The 24,952-nt window shown below is 47.6% G+C and overlaps 1 protein-coding gene across 2 annotated transcripts in view; it reads left to right on the top strand.

The window, feature by feature from the left end:
- COL26A1 (collagen type XXVI alpha 1 chain) overlaps positions 1-24,952 on the top strand; it is a 174,682-nt gene that overhangs the window by 71,138 nt on the left and 78,592 nt on the right. The window contains exon 3 of one of the 2 annotated variants that reach the window (XM_060124356.1): positions 3,571-3,668. In XM_060124356.1, the coding sequence (XP_059980339.1) occupies positions 3,571-3,668 (98 nt within the window). Of the gene's footprint in view, positions 1-3,564; positions 3,669-24,952 lie in introns of both variants that reach the window. The other variant, XM_060124355.1, reaches the window with a different exon arrangement.

Raw genomic sequence — 24,952 nt, 5'->3', positions numbered from 1 at the left:
TGTTTGGAACCAAGTTCCACCACCTTCTAGCAGGGTGACCTTGATAAAGTTACTGAAGCTCTCGGCGCCTCAGTTTCCTCATCTGTAAATTAGGAATAGTAATAGCATCCACCTGTCAGGGTTGTTACGCGTCAGCAAGTGTAAAGCACTCAGCACGGTGCCTGATACGTGGTAAGTACGCAAAGCTCTTACTATAGCTATTATTATTTTATCACCATCATCACTCAGGGCACGAAGTGAGGAGTGCCTGGCGCCTCTGGAGGGCTCATGGGCTGCAGGCCGAGGGGCAGCCTATGGCACAGGGGGCCTGAGGGCAGCTGTGGCAGCTGGAGAAGGGCTGGGCCCCGTGGCTAAACAGCTCAGACTCTCTCCTGACCACAGTGGGGACAGGCGAAAGGTGCTGGCCAGGAAGAAAGGGGTCAGATCTGTGTTTCGCAAGCCCAGCAGCTACACGTCCCTTTCTGCTCTCACACGTGCTCTCCCAGGGAGCCTCATACCCAGCATCCCGGTCCTCGGCGTGCAGACCCGGAAACGGGCTCAGGGAGGTTAAGGAACGTGTGCAATTCACATGGTGAATCAAGGGCAGGGCCCTAAACTCTCAGCTTATGACCCCACAGCCCGGGGCTCCATCTCTTCCATGGTGCAGTGGTCATGGGAGGGATTCCATAGCTTTTCTGGTCCCTCTCAGCCAGAGCAACAATCTTCTTTCAAGAATTAATTTTAAAACTGACTTTTTAAATTGAAATGAAAGCGTCTTCCCTTTCCCAGCTGGGCCAGTTCCTGGTTGGGAAGTTTGCAGCAGGAAGAGGGTGTGAGCGCGCGCGCGCGTGTGTGTGTGTGTGTGTGTGTGTGTGTGTGTGTGTATGTGTGTATGTGTGTGAGCATGTGAATGTATATGTGAATGAGAAATCGTGTGTGTGTTTGTCATACAGACAGTCTATTGGGACTCCTCGGACCCAGGCTCGCCTACCCACTTATGTCCCACCAGGCTCCTTCTATAAGGAGTGGTGGCGATGACTGGTCCTCTGCCACCCCCCCCCCCCCCAGTGGCCTATGCCAGCTGCTTCCTGCCGTGGATCTGAGAGACCAAAGACCTGCATTTGCTCTTGGGCACTTCTCCGTGCAGACTCCTGGCTCCTCACTCGAAAGTTCCAGTCCCTGGCTGCGCACTGCCAGCCCCTGCCCCCACCCCGCTTCCCACTTAGAGCTCCAGAGGGAAGCTGGTTTGCCGGAATGTTTACGAAACATGAGTGAGAGGATTTTTTTTTTTAAAGAAAAATTAGTGTAGCAGGATTCTTCAGACTTAGTGCAGTATTTCTGAAATTCAAAACCTGACTTATGTATTTTCCTGTCAACAGTGCATCTCAAAACGTCACGCCTGCTGCCACCAATTAATTCATAATTTTCCCATTCACGATTAAGTTGCATGGTGTCAGCAGATGCAAATTCTGTGAAGTCATGCAGTTCTGCTTTCAAGAGGAAGTTGTGCAGACTTTATCAAGCAGCCAAGTTATAATGATGCGTGTAAATTGAATAATAAAGCCGAATTTTTGCCCCTCGTGAAAATCAGTCACATGTTCTTGTGTTTGTGTGTGTGTGTTCATTGAGGTGTAAGTGATAGATAACACTGAATTAGTTTCATGTGTGCAACATAGTGATTCGATATTTGTGTATGTTGTGAAATGATCACCACAAATAGGTCTAGTCAACATCTGTCACCACAAGTAGTTACACAATTTTTTTTTCTTGTAATGAGAACTTTTAAGATCTGCTCTGAGCGATTTTGAACTATGCAATACGGTATTATTAACTATAGTTGCCATGCTGTACATTACATCCCATGACTTATTATAACCGGAAGTTTGTGCCTTTTGACCACCTTCACCCATTTTGCACTGCTCCCTGCCCACCGTCCCCCAGTTGCTGGCAACCACCAGTCTGTTCTCTGTATCTATGAGCTTGGTTTGTTTTTCTTTTTTTGTTTTTAGATTCCACCTATAAGGGAGAATATACAGTATTTGTCCAAGGTCTTTCCATGTTGTCGAAAATGGCAAGATTTCATTCTTTTTTATGCTGAATAATATTCGTGTGTGTGTGTGTGTGTGTGTGTGCATGTGTGTGTGTGTGTGTGTACGTGTGCCACGTTTTCTTTATCCGCTCACCCGTTGATGGGTACTTTGGTTGCTTCCATATCTTGGCTATTGCAAATACTGCTGCAGTGCACATGGGGGTTCAGATATCTTTTTGAGTTAGTGTTTTCATTTCCTTTGGATAAACACCCAGAAGTGGATGTTATGGTAGTTCTATTTCTAACTTTTTTTTAGCAACTACTGTCCTGTTTTCCACAGTTTCCAATTTACATTCCCATCAACAGTGAGTGAAGGTTCCCTTTTCTCCATATCCTCACCAACACTTATTTCTTGTCTTTTTGATAATAGCCATTCTAACAGGCGTGAGGTGATATCTCAGTGTGGTTTGGTCCTATATTTTATATTCACTATTCTTGGAGTTTCACAAAATAGTATCAAACTTATTTTCAAGAAAAATTTCAAACTTGTGTGAAAATTTACCATGGAATCCCACAGCGCTTTGCAGGAGCGTTTGGTTGCTGTAAGGGCCCCACTACTGAATTGCAAGTTTCCACTGGAGTGTCTCTCTCTGTCATCTATCAGGCTGGGATTTTCTCAAGGATGGGACTCCGTTGTATTAATCTGTGACCACAGTATTGCCTGTAGTTGATGCTCAATAAATATTCATTGGGGACTTCCCTGGCAGTCCAGTGGTTAAGACTCCATGCTTCTACCGCAGGGGGCAGGGGTTCAGCCCCTGGTTGGGGAACTAAAATCCCACATGCCACGGGGCGCGGCCAAAAAAAATACATATATATATTCATTGGATGAATCAACCAAAAGAAATAATGATTGGGAAAAAGTTGGAGTTAAGTGACTTGTGGGTGGTTGGAAGTTGTACAGATTCTAATGATATTTTTCTTTTCCTTATTCATTATCTTGGGCTGCCTTAACAAAATATCATGGACCAGATGGCTGCAACACAGAAATTAATTTTCTCAGCCAGCCACCTCTCTGTGTCCTCACATGGCCTTTGTTCAGTGTGTGCATGTGCACAGAGAGAGATCTCTGTCTGTCCTCCTCTTCTTAAAAGGCCACCAATCTTATTGGATTAGGGCCCCACCCCTCTGACCTCATTTAACCTAATTACCTCTTCAGAGCCTATGCTTAAGTACAGTCACATTGTGGGGGTTAGGGCTTCAACATATGATTTCTGGGAGACACAATTCAGTCCGTAGCAGTCATTTCCCCACCCTAGGGGGCCACCCTTGGAGATTTGTGGGAAGGCAGAGCTGGAAGGGACTTTACAATGCACCCGACACAGAGAGGGGTGGTCACTCACCCAGGGCCACATAGCCTGTGGGCACAGAGCTAGGATGATGGGCTCTACTGCCTGGGGGGCTCCCAGAGCCCTAGGCTGGGTGGTTTCAGCAGGAGTGGGATCTGGGGTGGGCAGGTAGGTGCTCACACTGTCCTGACTCTGCCCTTGTGTTAGTTACAGGACTCTGATCAGACCCACGTACAGAGTGTCCTACCGCACAGTGACGGCGCTGGAGTGGAGGTGCTGCCCTGGCTTTACCGGGAGCAACTGTGACGAGGGTGAGTCTGCCGGGGGCAGGGGGCAAGAGGAGGGGGTGCTGGCCGGGCCGAGCTTCAGAGTCTACAGATGCTCCTCCCTCCCCTGCCCTCCTTCTGCAAGCAGCTCTCCTTTCTTCCACATTCCTTCCTTCTTTTTCCTAAGCATCCCTGAACCAAATGCTCGGGACTGGCCAAACTGGGGAGAGCCTGGCACCCTGCCCGTGGGCACAGAGGTGGGGTCCCGTGTGCACTGCTTGGGCCAGGCATGAAGGAGAATCGTAAGCCCTGGCCTGAGGAGGAGATTCAGTGTACAGCCTATGTCTTCTGCTCTGGCTCTGACTTACCCCAGAGCCAGGGCAGGCAGAGCTGGATATCTGGGCTCTGAGCAAATGCAGATGAGGATCTAGGAGCCTTGAAGCCATGCCGGTTGTAGAATAAGGCAGATGGACCTGGTGGGCGGCAGCAGCAGGAAGGCCTCACCCTGCTGCCCTGGCCCTGTTGCTGGGCAGGTGCCCAGAGGGAGGAGGGGAGGTCGGGACCCAGAGCCAGAGCCTTCCTTCTGAGCCCAGGAGCCAGGCTCAGTCTGGCTCTGGAACTTGATGGGCCCAGAGAGCAGCGCTCAGGTGGGATTCAGAGACAGCAACAGAGCCGATCCCTGCCGCACCCACATCCAGGGACAGTGGGTCCTGCCTGACAAACAGGTTTGCAGCCCACCTGGTTTTCCAGGAGAGCTGGGCAGTCCCAAGGCTCAGGGGTCAGTTTTGAATTTGGAAACAGTAGTTCTCAACCTCAACTTTCTGACAAAATGATCCTCTCTCATCTTTTTTTATTACCTAACTTACTGATTTTAGTTATACGTATATTTAAAATATAAGTACTCTATATGTGTATGCTTTTATTGTAAACTGCCTAAAAGTCTTTGGATTACACATAATAGCCGAAGAACAGCAAGGGCAGCAATAGTAACGATGATGGTGCTTCAGTGAGCCTGTGGCCCCAAGCTGAGCTGAAGGAAGGGGTTGGGACATGGCAGCGTCCAGTGGTACCTCCTTCACTAGTCTGTGAGCCTAATTCTGGGAAGGGAGGTGGACAGCCTCAGGGGCTGGCCCATACTTGGGGGGCGCAGGACTGCCTGGGCCTTTCTTTGGGGAGAAACAGAAGGGACCCCAGGTGTGAGGGGCTGAGGGGAGGCCTGGCTCCCCCAGGCGAAGGCGTGGGTGGCAGGACTTTGTGCTTTATGTGTTGAATGACCACGGCTCACACTGGGTCCCTTGTTGAGGTCGGAGGCCCTCAGAAGCAGGTTTGGACCATGGTTGTGGGAGAGACCTCTGGTCCCTCCAGCAGAGTAGAGCAGACCTGTCCTCTGGATTCTGCGGGGGGCTGGGGACACAGGGCTTTCAAGGGCAGTGACTGATTTGCCCTTAAGTAACTGACTCAGCGCTTTTCAGTGACCGATAAAATAAATACCATTGGCTCCAGCCGACGAAGTCCTGGCTTGCCATCAAGACTTCAACTGTAGAAGCCCTCCCTAAGCCTCAGGAAGGCTCCTGGGTCCTTCTTTCAGCTCCGGAGCCTCTGAGGGCGCCCCCCGCCACCCACCCGCCCCCTCGTCATCGCCTCGGCCAACTATGATCCTGTGTCTTCACGTCGGCCTCCCCCCCCCCCCGCCACCCTGCAGGGCTGTCCAGTTCCTCTAGGGGTAACTAAGCCCCACCCTCATGGGGCCCCTTCCTTCCTCTCTTGGAAACACTGCAGTGCTGGAGCGTATATGTTTTTCATCTCTCTTCATATTCTCTTCATTAGAGGAATGAATGAACCACGAGATGAAGTGTAGTGAGTCTCAAAATGTGTAAGTCGTAATTCTCACACAAGTGGCTTGTGAGCATGCGTTGTATCGAACGCATGGCTTGTGGAACCAGCAACATGGCAAAGCTGATTCAAAAGAGATTAGAGAAACTGATACATATGCAGATTGGGGTCCCCAAGACCGCGCTTGGGTTGCTGCCCTGAACCAGAGCTCTTGGTGGGACTCCGTCGTGTGTACACGGTGGCTTCCTGCATGGCTGAGCTGTTTCTAGCCCCTCTGCTGGTTGAGCTAGCACAAGCGATGCCCCCAGAAATCACAACGTTGGCATAGACTATCTGGCCCAAGGCTCCCAGACCCTCTCATCAGATAGGACATTTCAAGAGCTTAGAGATAGCTCCCAGGAGCCAAGTGCAACGGCCAGACCTCTCTTTGGGTTAGGTTAATCCTTTACTGATGTGTGTGTGTGTGTGTGTGTGTATACACATATATATGAATATACACATATAGAATGCATATATTTCATACATATTAAAATACAGGAACTATGATTTTTTAAAAATATATATGAAATAAGAACCTGAAGTAAAATCACTACGTTAGATCCTACAGGACAATAAAAACAAAACCTTTGGGGTTATCCTTTCTACTGAGCAGAAATCGTTTACATATCCCCAGTTTCGTACAAGTTAACGTCCAGCTTTGCAGAACCTTGGCTGTCATACACAGTGAATGGCAAGTAGACAAGGTGAACTTCCCAGGAAGTCCCATGGCCCTTGGGTGGGCTCCCTAGAGAATGCCGTAGCGTGACGCTCAAAGGTCAGGCCCTCACCTTTTTGCCCACGTCCATGTTTAGGTAATTCTTGCAGACTGAGTGGACGAAGCACAGCATTTGGCGAGCAGCAGACCTGGCATGTGTGGGGGGCAATCCTTGTCCTCAGGGAGGTTCTGCCCGTCAGGACAGGGGTAGGTTCAAGCGGGGCTGGGGGGCCCATCCTTCCTGGGAGAGGAGATGTAACTGTGAGCTGGTCAAGTGCCCCCAAAGGTGCCCGCCCTTGAGAGCTTGGCACGTCGCCTCCAGAAGAAAGCTCTGACCTGGTAGGCCACGGGGATGTGGGTTATCGATGCACTCCCCAGAAACGTCTCGGCATCCTGAGCTAATTATTAAGAGGTGTCGGCACCACTCCAGACACCGTCAGCCTCAGAGTCTCTGCCAGCCCCTCCCTGGTGGAGGAACCTTCCAGATTCGCCCACTTCGGTGAGGAATGCGTGTTCACCTTAGGGCATGGGGTGAGGCTTGCCTGTTTCAGGGAGTATCAGGGTTGAGCAGCCCCTTCCCAGCTCTGAGCACGAGGGTCCTGGGAACCCTGCGGGGCTGAGGAATTCCTGGGAGCGTGAGGCCCTGGGCTGAGGTCGGGACTGGCTCCTGTAAGCCCTGGTAAAGACTTTGCATTCCCAAGCATGAAACAGTAATGACAGAAGACAAAATCAAGGCGGTGTCCGTGACTTCAGACACATTCCTGAGATGGTTGTGGAGGGGTCTGGACCATGAACTCCCACTCGGTTCCCAGTCCAGCCTCTCTGGAAAGCCAGCAGGTCAGGGGTGCCCTCCTCTGTGGTTTTGCTTTGGTTCAGATGAGATTCCCCAGGAGATGCATCTTTCTTTGCTGTGTCTGGCTTTCCTTCCAAGTTGTCAGGTCTCTGGTCTTACGACTTGGGGCTGGGACTGCCTGGAGGTAGTTGGCTCCTGCCTCCCAGGTGGCCTGTCTCTGGGCCTGCTTCCCCCCTGCTGGGTCTCCCCCTCCCTTTCCTCCCTGGACACCCCAGGAGTGCTGGCCCGAAGCTTGGGGTACTTTCCTCCATAGATAAGTCTATATACAGTTGATCCTAACTATTTGACGATTTTATATTTGTGAATTTGGCCTACTTGCTAAAATTTATTTGTTACCCCCCCAAATCAGTGACCACTTTTGTGGTCATTCACAGCTATGTGCAGAGTGACAGACAATTTGAGTCACCTAACACGTGTGTTACCAGCTGAGGTTGAACAAGGTGACCCTCTGCTTCCTCGTTCCAGGTCTCATGCAAACAAGTGTCCTTTTCATGGTCTGTTTAGTGCCGTGTTTTTCGCATTTTTGTGCCCCCCCCTTTTTTGTGACAATTCCCTTGTCTAAAATGTCCCCAAGCATAGTGCTGTCCAGTGTTCTTAAGTGCAAAAAGACTATGATGTGCCTTCCTGAGAAAATACATGCGATAAGTAAGCTTTGTTTGGCATGAGTTATAGTGCTGTTGGCTGTGAGTTCAATGTTAGTGAATTACACTATATATTCAATAAGATGTCTTTTGATAAAAGCCCACATAAAACAAGGTTATGTATTGATTAGCTGATGAAAATGTTGTGACCAGATGCTCACAGGAACCAAATCCTGTATTTCTCCCATGAGTGATGGTTCAGTATTCACTAATTCAGAGTTCTGGGGACTTTATGAAATGTAACTACCATGAATAAGGAGAATTAACTGTATCTATGGATCTATAACATCTATCTAGAAATATTTTTTTTCTTATTACAAAAGCAAGTATGTGTTCCGTGTAGAAAAAGTGAAAACATCCAGAATTATACCTCTTAAGGTAACCTCCAGTCTCACTTTGGTGAAAAGCCTCCAGACCTTTCTCTGTGCTTACATGTCTGTTGTACTCTACATGCTGTTTGATAACTTTCTTTTACACATAAATTGTCATGAACATCTCTCCTTGTCAATAAGGTGCTTTCTCTCGTATCATTTTCAGTGGTGTGGAGTTTGGGTATACACTTCATTAACTATCCCCCACTAGAAGATATTTAAGTTGTTTCCATTTTAAAAAATTGCTGTAAACATCTTTTTTTTTTTAACTGAGGTAAAATTTACATATACAGAGTACACCAATTCTAAGTGTACAATTTAATAAGTTTTGATAAATGCATACATGTTTCCATCACCTCCCAGAAAGTTCCCCCCACTTAGCAACCTCTGTTCTGATTTCTATCATCATAGATCAGTTTTACCTATTCTTGAACCTCATGTAAATGGAACCATACCGTATATACTCTTTTGTGTATAGTTTCTTTCACTTAGCATAATGTTTTTGAGATTTATTCATGTTGTTACACGTGTATCAGTAGTTTATTTTTGTTACTAAGTATTGTTCCATTGTATAAATAACCACAATTTTATTCACCCATTCTCCTGTGGATAGATGTTTGAGATATTTCTAGTTTTAGCCTTTAAGCTTCTGTGAACATTCTTGTATATGTCTTTCTATCAATATGTATGTTTTTACTTCCCTTGGGCAAATCCCTAGGAGTGGAATTGCTCGGTTGTGGTGTATGTTTAACTTTATAAGAAAGAGCTAAACTATTTTCTAAAGTGGTTTTACCACGTTACACTCCTATTAGCAAAGTATGTTCTCATTGCTCCATATCTTTGTCAACACTTGGTATTGTCAGCCTTTAATTTTAGCCATTCTGGTGGGTATGAAATGCTTTCTCATTGTGATTTTAATTTGCTCTTCCCTGTTGACTTACGATGTTGAGCATCTTTTTTTTTTTTTTTTTTTTTTGCGGTATGCGGGCCTCTCACTGTTGTGGCCTCTCCCGTTGCGGAGCTCAGCGGCCATGGCTCACGGGCCCAGCCGCTCTGCGGCATGTGGGATCTTCCCGGACTGGGGCATGAACCCGTGTCCCCTGCATCGGCAGGCGGACTCTCAATCACTGTGCCACCAGGGAAGCCCATTGAGCATCTTTTTGTATGCCTAACTGATGTGCTTACTAGCCATTTGTATATATTCTTTTGTGAAGTGTCTTTTCAAGATTTTGCCCGTTTTTAACTGAGTTGTTTAATTTTAATAAGAAACAGCCAAATTGTTTTCCAAAGAGATGTTAACATTCTATACTCTCACAAGCACAGTGTTCCAATTGTTCCACATTCTTGCTAAGATTTGATGTTATTAGTCTTTTTAAATTTAGCTGTTCCAGTAAGAATGGAATGGTATGTAATTGTAATTTCTTCTTTTTTAAGACTGTTTTGACCACTCTAGTTCTTTTGCATTTCCATAACAATCCTTTTATCAATGTCTTCCAAAAAAAAGTCTATTGGAATTGGGGTTAGGATTGTGATGAATTTGCAGACCAATTTGGGGAGAATGGAGGTCTTAATAGTGAATCTTCTGATTCATGATCATGGTATAGCTCTCCATTCATATAAGGCTTTAATTTTTCTCAGCAATACTTTGTAGTTTTCACAGTGGAGGGCTTGCTTATCTTTTATTAAATGTATTTCTAAGTATTTCATATTTTTAGTGCTTCTAAAAAATGGGATTGCTTTAAAAGTTTTCATATTATAATAATTTTGCTGTTATTATATAGAAATATATTTGATTTTTGAATATTGACCTTGTGTCTGAAAACCATGCTAAATCCATTTATTAGTTCTAGCAGCTTATTTATTGATTTGTTTGGATTTTTTAAATAAACTATCATGTCTCTGTGAATAAAAACATTTTTGCTTTTTCCTTTCAAATATTTTGCCTTTTATTTCTTTTTCTTGCCTTATTGGACTGGCTAGAACTTCTAGTAAAATGTTTACTAGAGAACAGATATACTTGCTTTGTTCCTTATCATAGGAGAGAAGTTCTCAATATTTCACAATTAATTATTAAGTATGTGATTAGCAGCAGATTTTTTATATATGCCATTTATCAGATGAGGACAGTCACTTCTAAGTTTGTTGGGAGTATTTGTCAGGAATAGGTGCTGAATCTTATCAAATGCTTTTTCTGCATCTATATTGAGGTGATTATATTTTTATCCTTTATTATGTCAATATAGCACATTGCATTGATTTGGAATACTAAACTAACTTTTTGTTCCTGGGAATAACCTTATTATTACTGGGATAAACTTCTTTTGGATACATTATTCTTTTTTATATTTCCGTATTTGTTATTTATCTGTAATTTGCTTTCCTTCTAATGTCTGTCAGTTTTTAATTATGAGGACTTAGCTGTTCTCATAAAAAGACTTGGGCATTTTTCCTCCTCTATTTTCTGAAAACTTTTTTTTTTTTTAAAGATCATATTGCTTTTTCCTTAAGAGTTTAATTGAACTTTGAGTTCACAGTGAAACCATCTGGACCTGTAGTTTTCTTTGTGGGGAAGTTTTTGATAACAAATTCATTCTCTTTCATCTATATAGGGCCACACATGTTTTCTATTTCTTATTTTAATAATTATTTACACATTTTAAATTAACTTCATTGAAGTGTAATTTGCATACAACTCATTACGTGTATTTAATTTACACACACCAGAAGTATACAGTTCAATAAGTTTTGACCCCATGAATGAATAATTTTCTACATAATTCTCTTTTCTCTGGTATTCCTCTCACCAAATTTGCCTCAGCCTCCTTGTACTCTGATTTCTCGCTCTTCAATTCAGGGAGATTGCCATGTTCTACATAGTGTCACCCTCATGGGCTCCAGTGCAGAAAGTGCTTCCAGGAATTACCTTGTTTGTTTTCCTTCTCTCAGGAATCAGTGCTCATATTGTTCAATGTCTGTGGACATTTGTTTCATAAATTTCATCCCATTTTCTAGTTGTTTATGGTGGGAGGGCAAGTTCAGTATGACTTAGTCTATCATGACTGGAAGCAGAAGTTACATATTTTCCTTTATTGGGTTTTTAGTTATACTTCTCTGTATCATGTATTAGTACTCCTTATAAGGATTAAAATCTGTATCCTTAACTTATCATAGTAAACATGGGATTATTCCATGTAAAATGAAAGAAAATTTTAACAGTACAATTTTAACAGTTCATTTATCTACCCCACCATCCTTTGTGCTATTGTTGTCATATGCTTTATTATTTATTTGTTTTAAAGATTTATTTATTTATTTATTTAGGGGTACATTGGGTCTTAATTGCTGTGCATGGGCTTTCTCAGTTGCAGCGATCGGGGGCTACTCTTCGTTGCAGTCCCCAGGCTTCTTGTTGGGTGGTTTCTCTTGTTGCAGAACATGGGCTCTAAGCACACGGGCTTCAGTAGTTGCAGCATGTGGGCTCAGTAGTTGCGACATGCAGGCTCTAGGGCATGTGGGCTTCAGTAGTATAGTTGCTCCGCGGCATGTGGGATCTTCCCAGACCAGGGCTTGAACCCATATCCCCTGCATTGGCAGGCAGATTCTTAACCACTGTGCCACCAGGGAAGTCTCTCATATGCTTTAAATATGAATATGTTATAAACTTTACAATTCAATATTATACTTTTTTGCATTAAACAGTCAGATTACTATTTAAGAAGTGAAGAGAAGGAAAAGTTGTCTTCTCTGTACTCCATAGTTACCATTTCCAGTGATCTTTATTTCTTCCTGGAACTCTGAGCCTTCATCCAGAATCCTTTTTCCTCAACCCCAAGAAGTTCTTTCAGCATTGCTTGTAGTACAGATCTGCTTGTAGTTAATTCTCTCAACTTAAAAAAAAATTTTAGTAACTATTTTGCCTTAATATTTATCTATCTATCATCTGTCTATATTATATATATATATGTATCATAAAATACACATAACATAAAATTTACCATTTCAGCCATTTTAAAGTGTATAATTCAGTGTCATTAAGTACATTCACAATGTTTTGCAACCATCACGCTATCTAGTTCCAGAATTTTTTATCACCCCAAAGGGAAACCCTACACCTATTAAGCAGTTATTTCTCATTCTCTCCTTCCCTTAGCCCTTGGCAACCACAAATCTGCTTTCTGTCTCTATTGATTTGCATATTCTGGATATTTCGTGTAAATGGAATCATACAATATGTGGCCTTTGTGTCTGGCTTCTTTTACTTAACATAATGTGGGGTTTTTTTGTTTTTACTTTTGGCTGTGTTGGGTCTTTGTTGTGGTGTGCAGACTTCTCATGGTCATGGCTTCTCTTGTTGTGGAGCATGGGCTCTAGGCGCGTGGGCTTCAGTAGTTGTGGCATGCAGGGTCAGTGGTTGTGGCACGTGGGCTCAGTAGTTGTGTCTCGCGGGCTCTAGAGTGCAGGCTCAGTAGTTGTGGTGCAAGGGCTTAGTTGCTCTGCAGCATGTGGGATCTTCCTGGGCCAGGGATCGAACCCATGTCCCCTGCATTGACAGGCAGATCCTTAACCACTGTGCCACCAGGGAAGCCCTTGACATAATGTTTTGAAGCTTTATCCGAGTTGTGGCATATGTCTGAATAATGAATAGTATTCCGTTATATGGATGCACTACTTTTGTTTATTCATTCATCAGTTGATGGACATTTAGGTTGTTTCCACCTTTCGGCTATTGTGATTAGTGCGGCTATGCACATTCATGTACAGGTTTTTGTTTGAACACCTGTTTTCGATTCTTTTTGGTGTATACTTAGAATTGGGAATTTCTGAATCACGTGGTAATTTTCTGTTTAACTTGCTGAGAGACTGCAAAACTGTTTTCGTAGTGGCTGCACCATTTCACATTTCCGCCAGCAATGTACAAGGGCTCCAGTTTCTACACATTATCTACAGTACTTCATTTTCCATTAATTTTAAAATATTTTTATTGAGTTTATAATTGTGGATTGATTTTTTTTTTTCTTTCAGTTATTTTAAAGTTTGGTCATTCTATTGTCTTTTTGCATCCATTATTTCAGGTGAGAATCTGCTGTCATCATATTGTTTCCACACTAAGATTGTTTCCTTTTCTCCTCTGGTTGTTTTAAGAATTTTTTTTATCCTTGCCTTTCAGCAGTTTGACTATGATGTTACCAAGTGGGATTTGAGAAATCCTGCTTGGGGTTGTTTGAGGATCTTGGATCTATAAGTCAATGTTTTTGACCAAATTCGGAAAATTTTGTCCATTATTTCTTCAAATATATTTTTCTGCCCTATTCTCTCCACTCCTCTTGAGATTCCATTTGCATACATGTTAGATTGCTTGATACTGTCATTGAAGATCTTTTTTCCCCTCTGTTCTTCAGATTGGATAATTTCTGTTGATCTGTCTTCAAGTTCATTGACTATTTCTTCTGACTTTTACAATCTTCTGTTAAGCCATCCAGTGAAATTTTCATTTCAGATATTATTCTTTTCAGTTATAGAATTTCTGTGTGTGTGTGTGCGGTTTTTTGTTTTGTTTATATTTCCCTGATAAGATCTCTGCATACAGTTTATTTTTTATCCAAGAATGTATATGTAATAGCTGCTTTTAGGTCCTTGTTTTCTATTTCCAACATCTGGGTCATCTTATGGTTTGTTTGTATTGACACTTTTCTCTCGACTTGGGTAGCATTTCCCCCTTTCTTCCTCCCTTCCTCCCTTCCTTCCTCTTTCTCTCTTTCCCTCTTTCTTCCTTTCTTCCTTCCCACCTACCTTCCATGTTAACAACTTTTGCTTGTATACTGGACCCTTTGAATGATATTTTGTAGAGATTCTGGTTTCTTGGGAAAGTGTTGATTTTTGTTGTAGCAAGCAGTTAAATCACTATACATTTGTGAAGGCTTGGTTTTTATACTTTATTGGGGTGGATATGTAAATCTCTTAGACCTGGGATATAGCTTTTTCACCTAAGGCATAGCCTTTCTCTGGTTTCAAAGGCAAGCTTAGTTAGGTGTTAACTAAACCCCTTAACTTGGAGAGACTCAAGCTCTAAATCACCTTCCTTTTATTGGGTAGCAGCTGATACATCAGCTCAGCTTTTGTAGCCTTCCCACTGTTGTTTTCTGCTGAGCTCATTGGAATCTCCGCTACACATGCACAGTTCAGGGATCAGCCATGGATTTCCGGGTAGTTTGTACACAGAGTTTGAGGCTCTCTGCTCTATGTTGTTCCTCCCTAATTAGATTTCTTCCCCCAGTTTCCAGGTCCTCTGGCAGCCTTAAGACTAAACAACTGCAGTTTTTGATTTGAGTTTTGGCCACCCTGCACTGCTTGAATTGGGGTGTGCCCTTGGGGGAAAAGCCATGTAATGTAGAATTCACTCGGTGCTATTCCCTTTTTGCAAGGGTTGAATTCCCACCAGTTTCTGCTGGCTTTTTGTTGCTCTCTAGTGTCTTCAAATAGTTGTTTAAAATTTTTTATCTAGAGTTTGTTATTTTTATCTAACGTGGAATTAGTCTGACACAGGCTACTCTATCCTTACTGGCACTGGAACTTTGCGACCATCTTTTTAGTTAAATTTTTGTCCACACCTTGAATGATCTCCTTAGGATAAATTCCTAAGCAGAATTATTGGGTCAAGGAGCATACACACCACATCAAGGTTTTTGAATCGTACTGCCAAATTAGCCCCTAGAAAGGTTGCTGATTACATTGCTGTGGACATATTGAGAAACTATAGAGGATAATTTCCCATTGTGGTACCTGACACAGTGCCTGGCACTTCGGGTCTGTAAAGGCTGTTGACTGGCTCTGAATCTGGAACATGATTTTTGCCAGTGCTGATCAAAGGAGTCAGCATTAAGCATGGGATACGGTACCGTTAACTTCATCACTAGAACTAATTTAAAAAGTGTTCCTTAAGTCACATTCCACCAGTAGATGTCCCTCCAGTGAGTTCAACTGGCTGGCAGCAGAAGTGACACCAACACCTTTACCAACATCATATAATCACGTCAGTATTCCTCACCTCTGAAATGGTATTTTATACTTCCAAAAGGGCTTTCAGTCACGTTATTCTGTATTTCCACAGTATAGATGCTGCTATATACTGTCTGTGTCCCCACCTCCACCAAATTCATATGTTGAAACCTGTTCCTCAAAATATAGGTATATTAGGGGCCTTTGGGAGGTAATTAGGTCATGAGGGTGGAGCCCTTATGAATGGGATTAGTGACCTTGTAAAAGAGACCCAAGAGGTCTCCCTCGGCCCTTTTGCCATGTGAAGACACATGAAGAAGACAGACGCCTGTGAACCAGGAACTTGGCCAAGTTCATCCCCCTGAGAAGTGGCTGATGCAGAATTGGAACCTGGGTCTCTTGCTCCTGATTAAGTGACCCTTACTCTTAGTTACCTGTGACCTTTAAGGTCTTGGGAAATCCCACTCAAACTTGCCCCAGCACAAAGGACAGGTCAGCTGGACTCTCAGCTGGCTCCTTCATGCAGTACCTGCTGTGGCCTGGTCCCTGGTGTTTTAAAGGCCGGATTTCATGTTGCTTTGGTGTTGTGGGGAGCTTTGCCTCAAATTCATCAGGAGATGATAAGTTTCATTCAACTAGGGGATGTTTCCTCTGTGTGTGTGTGTGTGTGTGTGTGTGTCTGTGTGTGTGTCTGTGTGTGTGTGTGTGAGCTGGAGTCCTGGCCAGGACAGGAAATGAATCCTCTGGGCCTCCATATGGACAAGGGCAGGCCTGGGGCGAGGTGGCTCAGCCAGTGCATCCAAGCACTGAACTGATTGATTTGAGTCCAAGACGATGCTGACATTTCACCCCTGGCTCGAGCTCTGTATATGAGTGTGTTTGTGTTTTGAATGGCTGAGGGTTCAAAGCCAGAAGGAGTTCTCTTGGGAGGAGGCTGTAGCCTCCTGGCCAATCTGCAGAGCTCAGCATTTTAGGGAAATGACGTTCAGTGAATCTGATGTTTCCGAGACTTGCTACCATGGCTGCCATTAAAGGGCGGGACAAGCCAGTAGAACCATATATTCAAATTAGCCTGGAGGTTCCAGGCACTGTGCAAGATGCTTGGGTCACATTGATGAAAAGGAGACCTCAGGAGCTCCCAGATGGGGGTTGTGTATGTGTTGCTGGGTGCCAGGGATAGAGGGTGAGCAGATGATCTGGTCAAAAAAAGGCTTTGCTAAAGACTTGTTAGAGGTGTTGTGGGACCCACCCGAGGTCGGGATTGGGGCGGGGGCCATCTTCCTCCAGCTCAAGACCTTACCCTCTGGGTCCAACCCAGTTCACTTTCTCAGGTCTGCACTCCTCTGGGCATCCCTTAACTCCTGTGGGTTCCGTCTTTCTCACTCACTGGTTTCTTGCCCTCAGCACAGAAAGCATCTCCCATCTTTACGAAAACAATCTTACTGAATCTGCAACACCCTTTACCCACCATCCCACCTCGGGCTTCCTTTCTTGGCCAAGCTTCTTGGAAGAATTGCCTTCCCTGCCTTCCCCGACTTGGCTTCCTTGCTTCCAGGGTCTTCCGCAACCTGCAAGGTAAAACCTCTGCCCCACTTACCACCCAGAGAGTCTTTTCACTGAGTGACCAGCCACTGGCCAGGAGCTGGAATGCAATACATTTCTTGAACGAATGAATGATCACCAAGGCCGTTTTCATGGGTGTGAGATACGAGGTTCAGATGGTGGAGGGATGATTCTCCCCATTGTAGAGACGAGTAACTGAGGCTTAGAGAAATGTTGATATTATTTATGTGAGGCCCTGCTGGAGCCCATGGGGGAGCTGGAGACTGAGTGATGGGAAGAAGAAAGTACCATCACCACTGGCCGCTCTCTGGCTGGCTGAGCTGGGAGGACCACTAGGGCGCTGACCGTTCAACCGCTTATAATACCTGCCTCTTTCCTGGCATCTTTGGTAGACTTCCGGCCCTGACCTGACGTGGAGAATGAGCTGAGGGTCTGCTCCATTCAGCATCTGTTCTTGCTGTCCGCTCCAACAGACAGTGTGGCCTCACTGATGAGATTCCGGGCCCTTTGATACTCCATCCCAGCCTGGAGTGGTTCCAGCCATCGAGATGGGTTTTGTTCTCAGGCAAGCATCTTTCGGCGCCTCCCGTCATGCTGTGTGGGGCTGTAAATATCCACAGATGTCACCTGCCTTTTCTTTTTCTGGAAAGCGCTTACGTGCGGGCTAGCCCAGGTTGCTGGCGCATTGCTCAACTGCTGGGCTGTCTGCACACCCAGAGGGCTCTCAGCCCTCCCCGAGGCTGCTGCTTCTGCATCCACGGGCATCTCACAGGGCATGGCGGGGGCCACAGTGATGCCAAGGGAGATGATTGCTAAGCTCGTGAATTTCCTGACTCTCCTGGCCAGGATGACACGACTTCCAGGGAAACCTAGACATTTCCCGTTGGCCACAGGGATCCGGCGTCTCTCCGGGGCAGAGGCTCCAGGTGTAAGACAAGGCTCTCCTGTCACTCCCTCTGATGTGCTGAACACAGGGAGGGAGATGGGGACCTCTGCTGAGGTGGGCAGAGCCTGGGACAGTCAGGCTCTCTTGCTCTAATCAACCACCTCTTTGAGAGGTGAGTATCGGCCAGTCCAGAGACTTGGGGCTGGACCACATAAACCTGGTATGGGGTGAGATGCCGGGGAGCTGTGCATGGGCGAGAAGGAGGGGCCAGGCAAAGGGCAGCAGATGTGTGTTCTTCCCGCTGAGTGGCTGGGCCAAGGCAGCCTTTGTGGGGGAAACTGGGTCCCTCAATTAACAGCTGAGGCTCCAGGGAGAACATGTTCGTCCCCTAAGTGACCTGCTAGATGCCAGCGGGCTTCTTTCCAGAACGCTCAGGAAGGGAGTGGAGGACTTTCTAGAACACAGCCTGCATGTTGGCAGGGAGAAGTTGGGCTGGGGTGGTGTGGTATTAGGAAAATAGGGGAAAACATAAAGAGAGGAGTAGTTACACTAATTCAGCAGATCAAGGAGTTGGTTTTCTTCTTCCTCCTCCTGCTTCTCGTTAGGATCCTCTCTGGGGCCAAGTCCACATGCTGGGGCTCAAGGTCACACACTTTGGCTTTGGGTGGCTGCAGTAGTTGCCAGGGCCAATGCACTGGAGAGGACTGGTTTGGCCTGCTGCAGGGAAGCATTTCCAGAACCTTCCAAATGGGGCTGGGGTCCCAGGCAGTGAGCACATCACACCCACGCTGTGGCCGGGAGAGGGGAAGGGCCTTGGCCAGTGGTCATTTGCCATAAGCTTATATGTGCGATGCTGTCCAGACTGGGCAGAGCCAGTGGCTGGCAGACGCTGTTGGTCCACCCCAGCCCCACCCTCAGGGTCTACGGGTGACTGTTTGGGGCCTGCCTGTGCTTTGGCAGAAGACTTGGCCTGTTATGGTGGATGGCGCTGTCTGGGCCCCACCCAGGGAGCACCTTCGACCCGACAACTCCATCTTCTAAGTATTTCTGCTTCTCCTCCTGGGACCTCCAGGACTGCAGTGTCATCAACAGCTCCCGTACTCTTATTGGAGACCTCCATGTCTCGACCCCAGGTGACACATGGGAGGGTGAGGGGAGGTCCGGACCATCACGACAGTCCTAGAACTGGGGTATACTGAAGATTGGAGAACAGTGGTGTCCACAGGATGAGACTGAGCAAAACAAACCATGAGCCCCATGCGTGAGCTGAGGAGGGCCTTACAGGGAGGGCGTCCCACCGTGACCCATGACCTTAAAGAGTGACACGGCTGTGAACCACTCTCTCCTTCCCCAGAAGAGTGGTCCAAACCTCTTAGATGGCAAGGACAGGCCATGAGACAAGCAGATGTGGGCTCATTGGACTAGGCTTCCTCTGCTAAAGCCTGCTGCTGTCCTGACCCTCAGCTCAGTCTTTTCTAGAAAGAGGATGGAGGTGGGTGGCAGTCCAGCCCTTCTGAAGGCTGGACAGGACATTTTCTTACAGTTGATCCTAGTGTTGGGCGGAGAGGGCCCAGCTCTCAGGATGGGAAGTTGAGAGCGTGGCAGGGCCTTCCTGGTGAGGAGGGGCTGGTGGGAGCTGAGTCTCCTGGAACCACAGAATCAGCTGTGTATGCAAAGCACGCGCCAGAGCCGCGCAAGCCTGCACTCTTGGTGCCTGGCCGTAATCCTCACCAGCCGTGTTGGAGTCATGGCAGGAGGTGGTGGGGATGCTGGAGTCCTGCCTGATGTCGCGAAGCTCGCTCTTCCAACCTCCGCAGGCTGCGTCCAGGGTCCCCCGAGCGAGCACAATGCAGCCCCATCAGGCACTGTTCTGTGAGGGTGGCTGGGCTGTCCTCCCCCAAGGAAGGATAGAGAGCCACCCTCTGGGCTGCCCAAGTGCCCCTTGGGGAAGCTCGACCCACTTTACCTGTATGAGGTGACAGCACAGTTTGTATTCTCATGAACTCAATGACAGGCTCTTTGGATCTGCTCGTCTTAGCTCGCACTGTTGTAACAGAATACCATAGACTGGGGTGCTTAAACCACAGACATTTGTTTTGCATAGTTCTGGAAGCTATGCAGTCCAAGATCTAGATACTGGCAGATTCGGTTCTCAGTGAAAGCTCTCTTCCTGGCCACCTTCTCGCTATGTCCCCACATGGTGGGGACGCAGGGAGAGGGAGAGAGCTCTCTGGCGTCTCTTCTTGTAAAGGCACTAATCCCATCATGGGGGCCCACCCCCAATATTTGCTTGGTGACATATCTATCCATCCCTCTATCCCTCTCTCCATCTTACTTTTTGGTACCTGGGTCCTCACGTCCTAGGTGGATGGGCTCAGAGAGGCAGCTTCTTTAACATCTCATCCGAATCCCACCCCGAGCCTGTGTCTACGTGTAAGCCCTGCTTCATATTTACAGTTTCCCATCATACAGTATCTCTCCCTCTCTCTTGCTGAGCAGATCACACAGGCCACTGTGGCCTCCATCCTTGCTGCTCTGTCTGGTTCTCCTGCCCCTGGGGACCATGGTGGATGAACTTACCAGGACCAGTGGGCGGAGCTTCAGTCTGAGTTGCTTCATGGGCTCCATTTAAATGTTTTTCTTCCAATGCCACGTGACCGACCAAGGCCTGCTTGGGGTCCACTGGGAGCCCAGGAAAGTTCTCTCTGCACCATTTTAACAGAATTGCAACCCCTGGGCCCTGGGCTGGGGGAGGGGAGGGGAGAACTCCAGCCCACGCAGACATCAGGAAGCGCCTTGCGGTGATATAAGGCATCAGGCCCTTACCCGTGTAACCAGAAACCCATGGGCAGAGTGTGGTCATTTTACAAACAGGACAAGCAGAGTGGAGAACAAAATCTCACCTCCCTGAGGACCCATACATGATCCCCTGGAGTGTGGAGTGAGCCAGGCCAGCTGGCCCAGAGTGAGGGCACCCTGGGCACCACGGGGCAATGGCTTTCCACCCACCTGGGAGGAAAGGAAGGGTTGGTCACCCTCCCCCTTCCTATGGTCCTGCTTTGCCCTTGGTGGCTGTTTCCCAGTTAGAGCTCCCAGACAGGGGATCTAGGCTTGGTTCCCAGCACAATTCACACGCCCAGCACCGAGAAGCAATCAATCTATCCCTGCAGAAAGATTCCGTATCCCTCATTCGCTTGGACAGTGGAAAGGCCACAGGCTTCACCCCAGACCAAGGGCTGAAATCCTGGCTCCACACAATCGCTCTGTAGGCAAGTCAGTTCCTCTCTCTGAACCTCAGTTTCCTCATCTGTAAAGTGGGTACAATGATACTTGTCTTGCAGAATTATTAATTCTATTGCACATCAAATGAGGTGAATAAAACATACCTGATGGGCATAGGAGGCCCTTAATAAGTGATTCTTGTTACTATTACTGTTCTCCCAACTTGCCCAGTGCTAGACACGGTGCCCAGTGCTAGGTACCAGAAATATACGTCGACTGATTATGGTGTCTTTTCCTTCCAAATACGGGTGCTTAGGGCTGAAATGGACCTTAAGATCTCTGTCCTTGTACGCACACGTGCGCGCGCACGCTTGTGTGTGTGTGAGAGAGAGAGAGAGAGAAAGATTGATTCAGTCTCTGCTGTTTTTGAACAGGCCTGGGATGTGAGTGCAGCATGAGAATTAGACCCACAGTTTCCCAGGCACTAGGGGCCACAGAAGTGGGGTTCATTCAGCTGCCAGTGACTCTGAGCAGCCCCAGCAGGGAGAGGGCATCAGGGGTCCCTGGTCTTGCTGGAGGTGCTGGGTGTCCTAGGCTGAAGGCCAGGTGAGTGATCTCACCTGCCGAGGTGCTGTTCTCCTTTGGGGAGTGGAAATTTACAGCCAGGGGCTGGGGTCCAACCAAATTGCCCTTCAAGGCAGCTGATCAACACCAAAGATGCTGGGGATGGAACCTGGGAGGTGGCAGGTGGTGTGGACAGAGCTTGGGGTGCGAGGCCAGAAGTTGTGACTATTCCTGGCCAGGCGACCTTTGTAAGTCACCTGCACATCCGTTTCTCCCCTGGAAGCGGTTGTTCTGCTGGGGAGGGGTGTAGCTTTGAGGTCTGCAAGCCTGCAGTTCTGGGCTCCCCTCAGCAGGAGCAAGGCTGTTGTAACAATGATGCTGAGCTCTGGTTATTGTAAACTTCCCAGAGAACGAGGCATACCTTACCATGATGTCATGTCTAGACACCCAGGTCAGGTATAAATTATGGAGACAAAGTAGCATGTTCAGTGGTTAGACTGTAAAACTTTAACGAGAGATTTCTGTGACTCCAACATATGCTGGGAAAGGCTGTTCTTGGAGGAGGAGGAGGAGGAAAGGCGCTTTCTTCCCTTTTCACTTCCTCTCTGGCATCTGTGGGTGGCAGGCACCGCCTTTGGGGCAAGGCCCTTGGGACTCATGAAGGCTCTGGTCCCAGGTGGCAGCTTCCTCCAGAGCAGGAAGTGACCGGCACTGGTTTCCAGAGACCTGGTAGCTGGAGCTCTGCCCTGCTGAGCTGGGTGGACCTTGGGCAAGTCCCAACCTCTCAGGGCCTCAGTTTCCTTATCTGTAAAATGGGGGCGGAAGAGAGAAGCTTCCTGCACGAACGTTTCCCCCTACCGGTCCTCTAGGGCCTGGCAGAGCAAAGCAGTAGACACGCGTGTGGAGCAGAAGGAATGCCTTTCTGCATTTAAGACTTACCTCCTGTGGCTTTGGTGACGAGAAATGTAGCAAGACAGAGGACCAGCTTGGGGGGCTGAAAAGTGCTGACGTGAGGGGGCCTGGCCCGGAAATCCTGGGGTCTCCTTCTGTGAAAAAGGCTGAAAGTTATGCTGGTAGCAAGTTAGGGGATATCTTCGTGGCACAGATGGATGCTGTTGTGTTTTTGTTTTTGTTTCTGACACCAGATACATTGTTCCAACACCAGTTCTCCAACTCCCTGACCACGACTGGGGGTTCAACACTCCAATTCAGTTCTGATACCAGCTACCTGGAGTTAGTGGATACCCCACGAGTTAAGGGCTCAGTCTCACAAGACTGCCCCCCACTTCAGACGCCAGCTGCAGATGAGGTCCCCAGGCTATCTGCACTTCCGCCACCCTGCTGACTACAAATCTGTGGGTTCCCACGACACCCCCTCAAGTGTGACAATTCACTAGAATGACTCAGAGAACTCAGGAAAGCGCTAGACTTACCATTACAGTTTTATCATAAAGGATACAACTCTGGAACAGCGAAATGGAACAGATGCACAGGGCGAGGGGTGGGGGGAAGGGTGCTGAGCTCCCACGCCCTCTCTGGGTCTACCACCCTCCCAGCACCTCTGTGTGTTCATCCACCCAGCTCTCCAAACCCCACCATCTGGGATCTTTATGGAAGTTCCATTACATAGGCACGATTGATTTAATCGTTGGCAATTGGTGATTGAATTCAATCTCCAGCCCCTCTCCCCTCCCCAGAGGTCGGGGCTGGGGCCGAAATTTCCAACCTCCTAATCACGTGGTTGGTTCCCTTGGCTACCAGCCCCAGCCTAAAGTTATCTAGGGACCCAACAGGAGTCACCTCATTAGTATGAACTCAGGTGTGACTGAAAGGGGCTCCTTATGTATATCAAAAGATGCTCCCTTCACTCTGGAAATTCCAAGGGTGTTAGGAGCTTGGTGCCAGGAACTGGGGACAGAGATCGAATATATACATTTTATAATACCGCAGACACGAAGGCCTTTGTAGCTGGGATTGACAATACCGAAGATGCTGAGGATGCCCACCTTGGCCCTAGGTTTGAGACAGGGGAGGCCCTGGCGTCTGGCAATGACATTCCATGGTGCCAGAAGCCATGGGGCACAATACAGGGGTCTGTTCCCAGACGTTGTGTACCTGACAGCATGAGGGCTCTGCTGCAGTCATGCACGTGGCACAGGGATGGCCAAGCTTTTGAACAGGGTGGCTAGCTTTGCGGGGCACTTGTGCCTTTGCTGTGTACGTGGACCCATGCAATCATGGAAGGCATCGATGCCAGACAGCGGTACCCTGCATGCGCTAAGGATGCGGACTCTGCGATCCCTGTACATGTGGACCAGGGTCATGTTCATCACATGAAAATGTGATTGAACATGGAAACTGACCCCCAGGGGACCACAGAGCAGCTGGTTTGAGGACAGCCTGTCCCTCAGCCAACCGTCTCACCATCAGATCACATTTACGAAGCGCCCGCTTATCTGAGGAGCCCATAAACACTGGAGTCTATGGCGCAAACCCTCAGTCATTCCAGCTGAAGAGTTGCAGGGGGCGGAGGGGCCTCCCTGGGACCCTCAGGCTCTGCGGAGGGGGTGCATTTGGCCCTGGGTCCCCTGTTCCCATAAGAACCTCCTAAATGTTCTTTGTGGCCAAGCATTGCCTGGACTGCCCCTCAGGAGAGGCTGCATTTCCTGACTTGGGGTTGGAATGTTCCAGAATCTGTGCCTCACTCTGCTTTGAACAGTTATTTATTGCCTGGGCCTCTCATTCAGCGCTGCTCTCCCAGTCTCGGGGTTTTCTCCTCCTGCCCCTCCCTCTCGCCTTCTTCCCGTCCTCCTCCTCCTGTTTCTCTCAATTGCCTACATGTCCATCTTCCCAACTACTCTATGAGCTGCCTGGGGATTGGGTCTTTCTCTGCTGCTTTTTGTTCTGCAAGGACGCCACCCAAAGGAGGAGAAATGGGGTTTGGAGCCTCTCGGTCTACAGTCAAATCTGGCCCCAGTATTTCTTAGGTATGAAATTTTGGACAAGCAAATGATTGCCTAGAGCCTCACTTTCCCCAGCAATGAAATGGGAAAGTTAAGGCTTACCCTGCAGGGGTCTTAGGAGGTTCTAGAGGCTTCTGGAAGTGGCCAGCTCACTGCCCAGCTCCTGGGAGCACTCAACTGGTCCAGTGCCTGGCCCGAAAGAAGCAGGTGCTGCCTTGCACCTGGCCCTAGGGCACGATTTCCTTTTACCTTCCCGGTAACCCCATGGAACAGGCAGGCGTTGCCACGTTCCCATTTTACAGATGAGAGAGATGAGGCTAAGTGGTTACGTGCGTAGATGAAGGCCACATGCTTAGTAAGTGATCGATCCTGGACCAGAAACCTGGTCTTGCCTTTGAACTGCTCCACACTAAGGAGGAAACGCATGGATGAATGAGAGATTACATACAGGGTCACGCTGTGGCTGCAGCTGGCTCTGCCTCCCCGGGCTCGGGGAGGAGGCCTGGGAGGGACGAAGAGAAGCAGGTGGCTGGCTGGCTGTTCTGGCACCAGGATAGGTCTCCAGACGCCTCATTCAGAGACCGAGGGCCAGGTTGGATGTCCAGGCCACTGGACCACAAGGTGGACTCGTGGACCAGGGCTGTTTGCATATATCCTGTGCATCTGCGTCCTGTTTATAATGT

Source organism: Lagenorhynchus albirostris, chromosome 15, assembly GCF_949774975.1.
Source record: "Lagenorhynchus albirostris chromosome 15, mLagAlb1.1, whole genome shotgun sequence".
In the NCBI taxonomy this organism is placed as follows: domain Eukaryota; kingdom Metazoa; phylum Chordata; class Mammalia; order Artiodactyla; family Delphinidae; genus Lagenorhynchus; species Lagenorhynchus albirostris.
The sequence above is the reverse complement of the archived record's forward strand: the minus strand, read 5'-3'. Positions and strand labels throughout refer to the sequence as shown.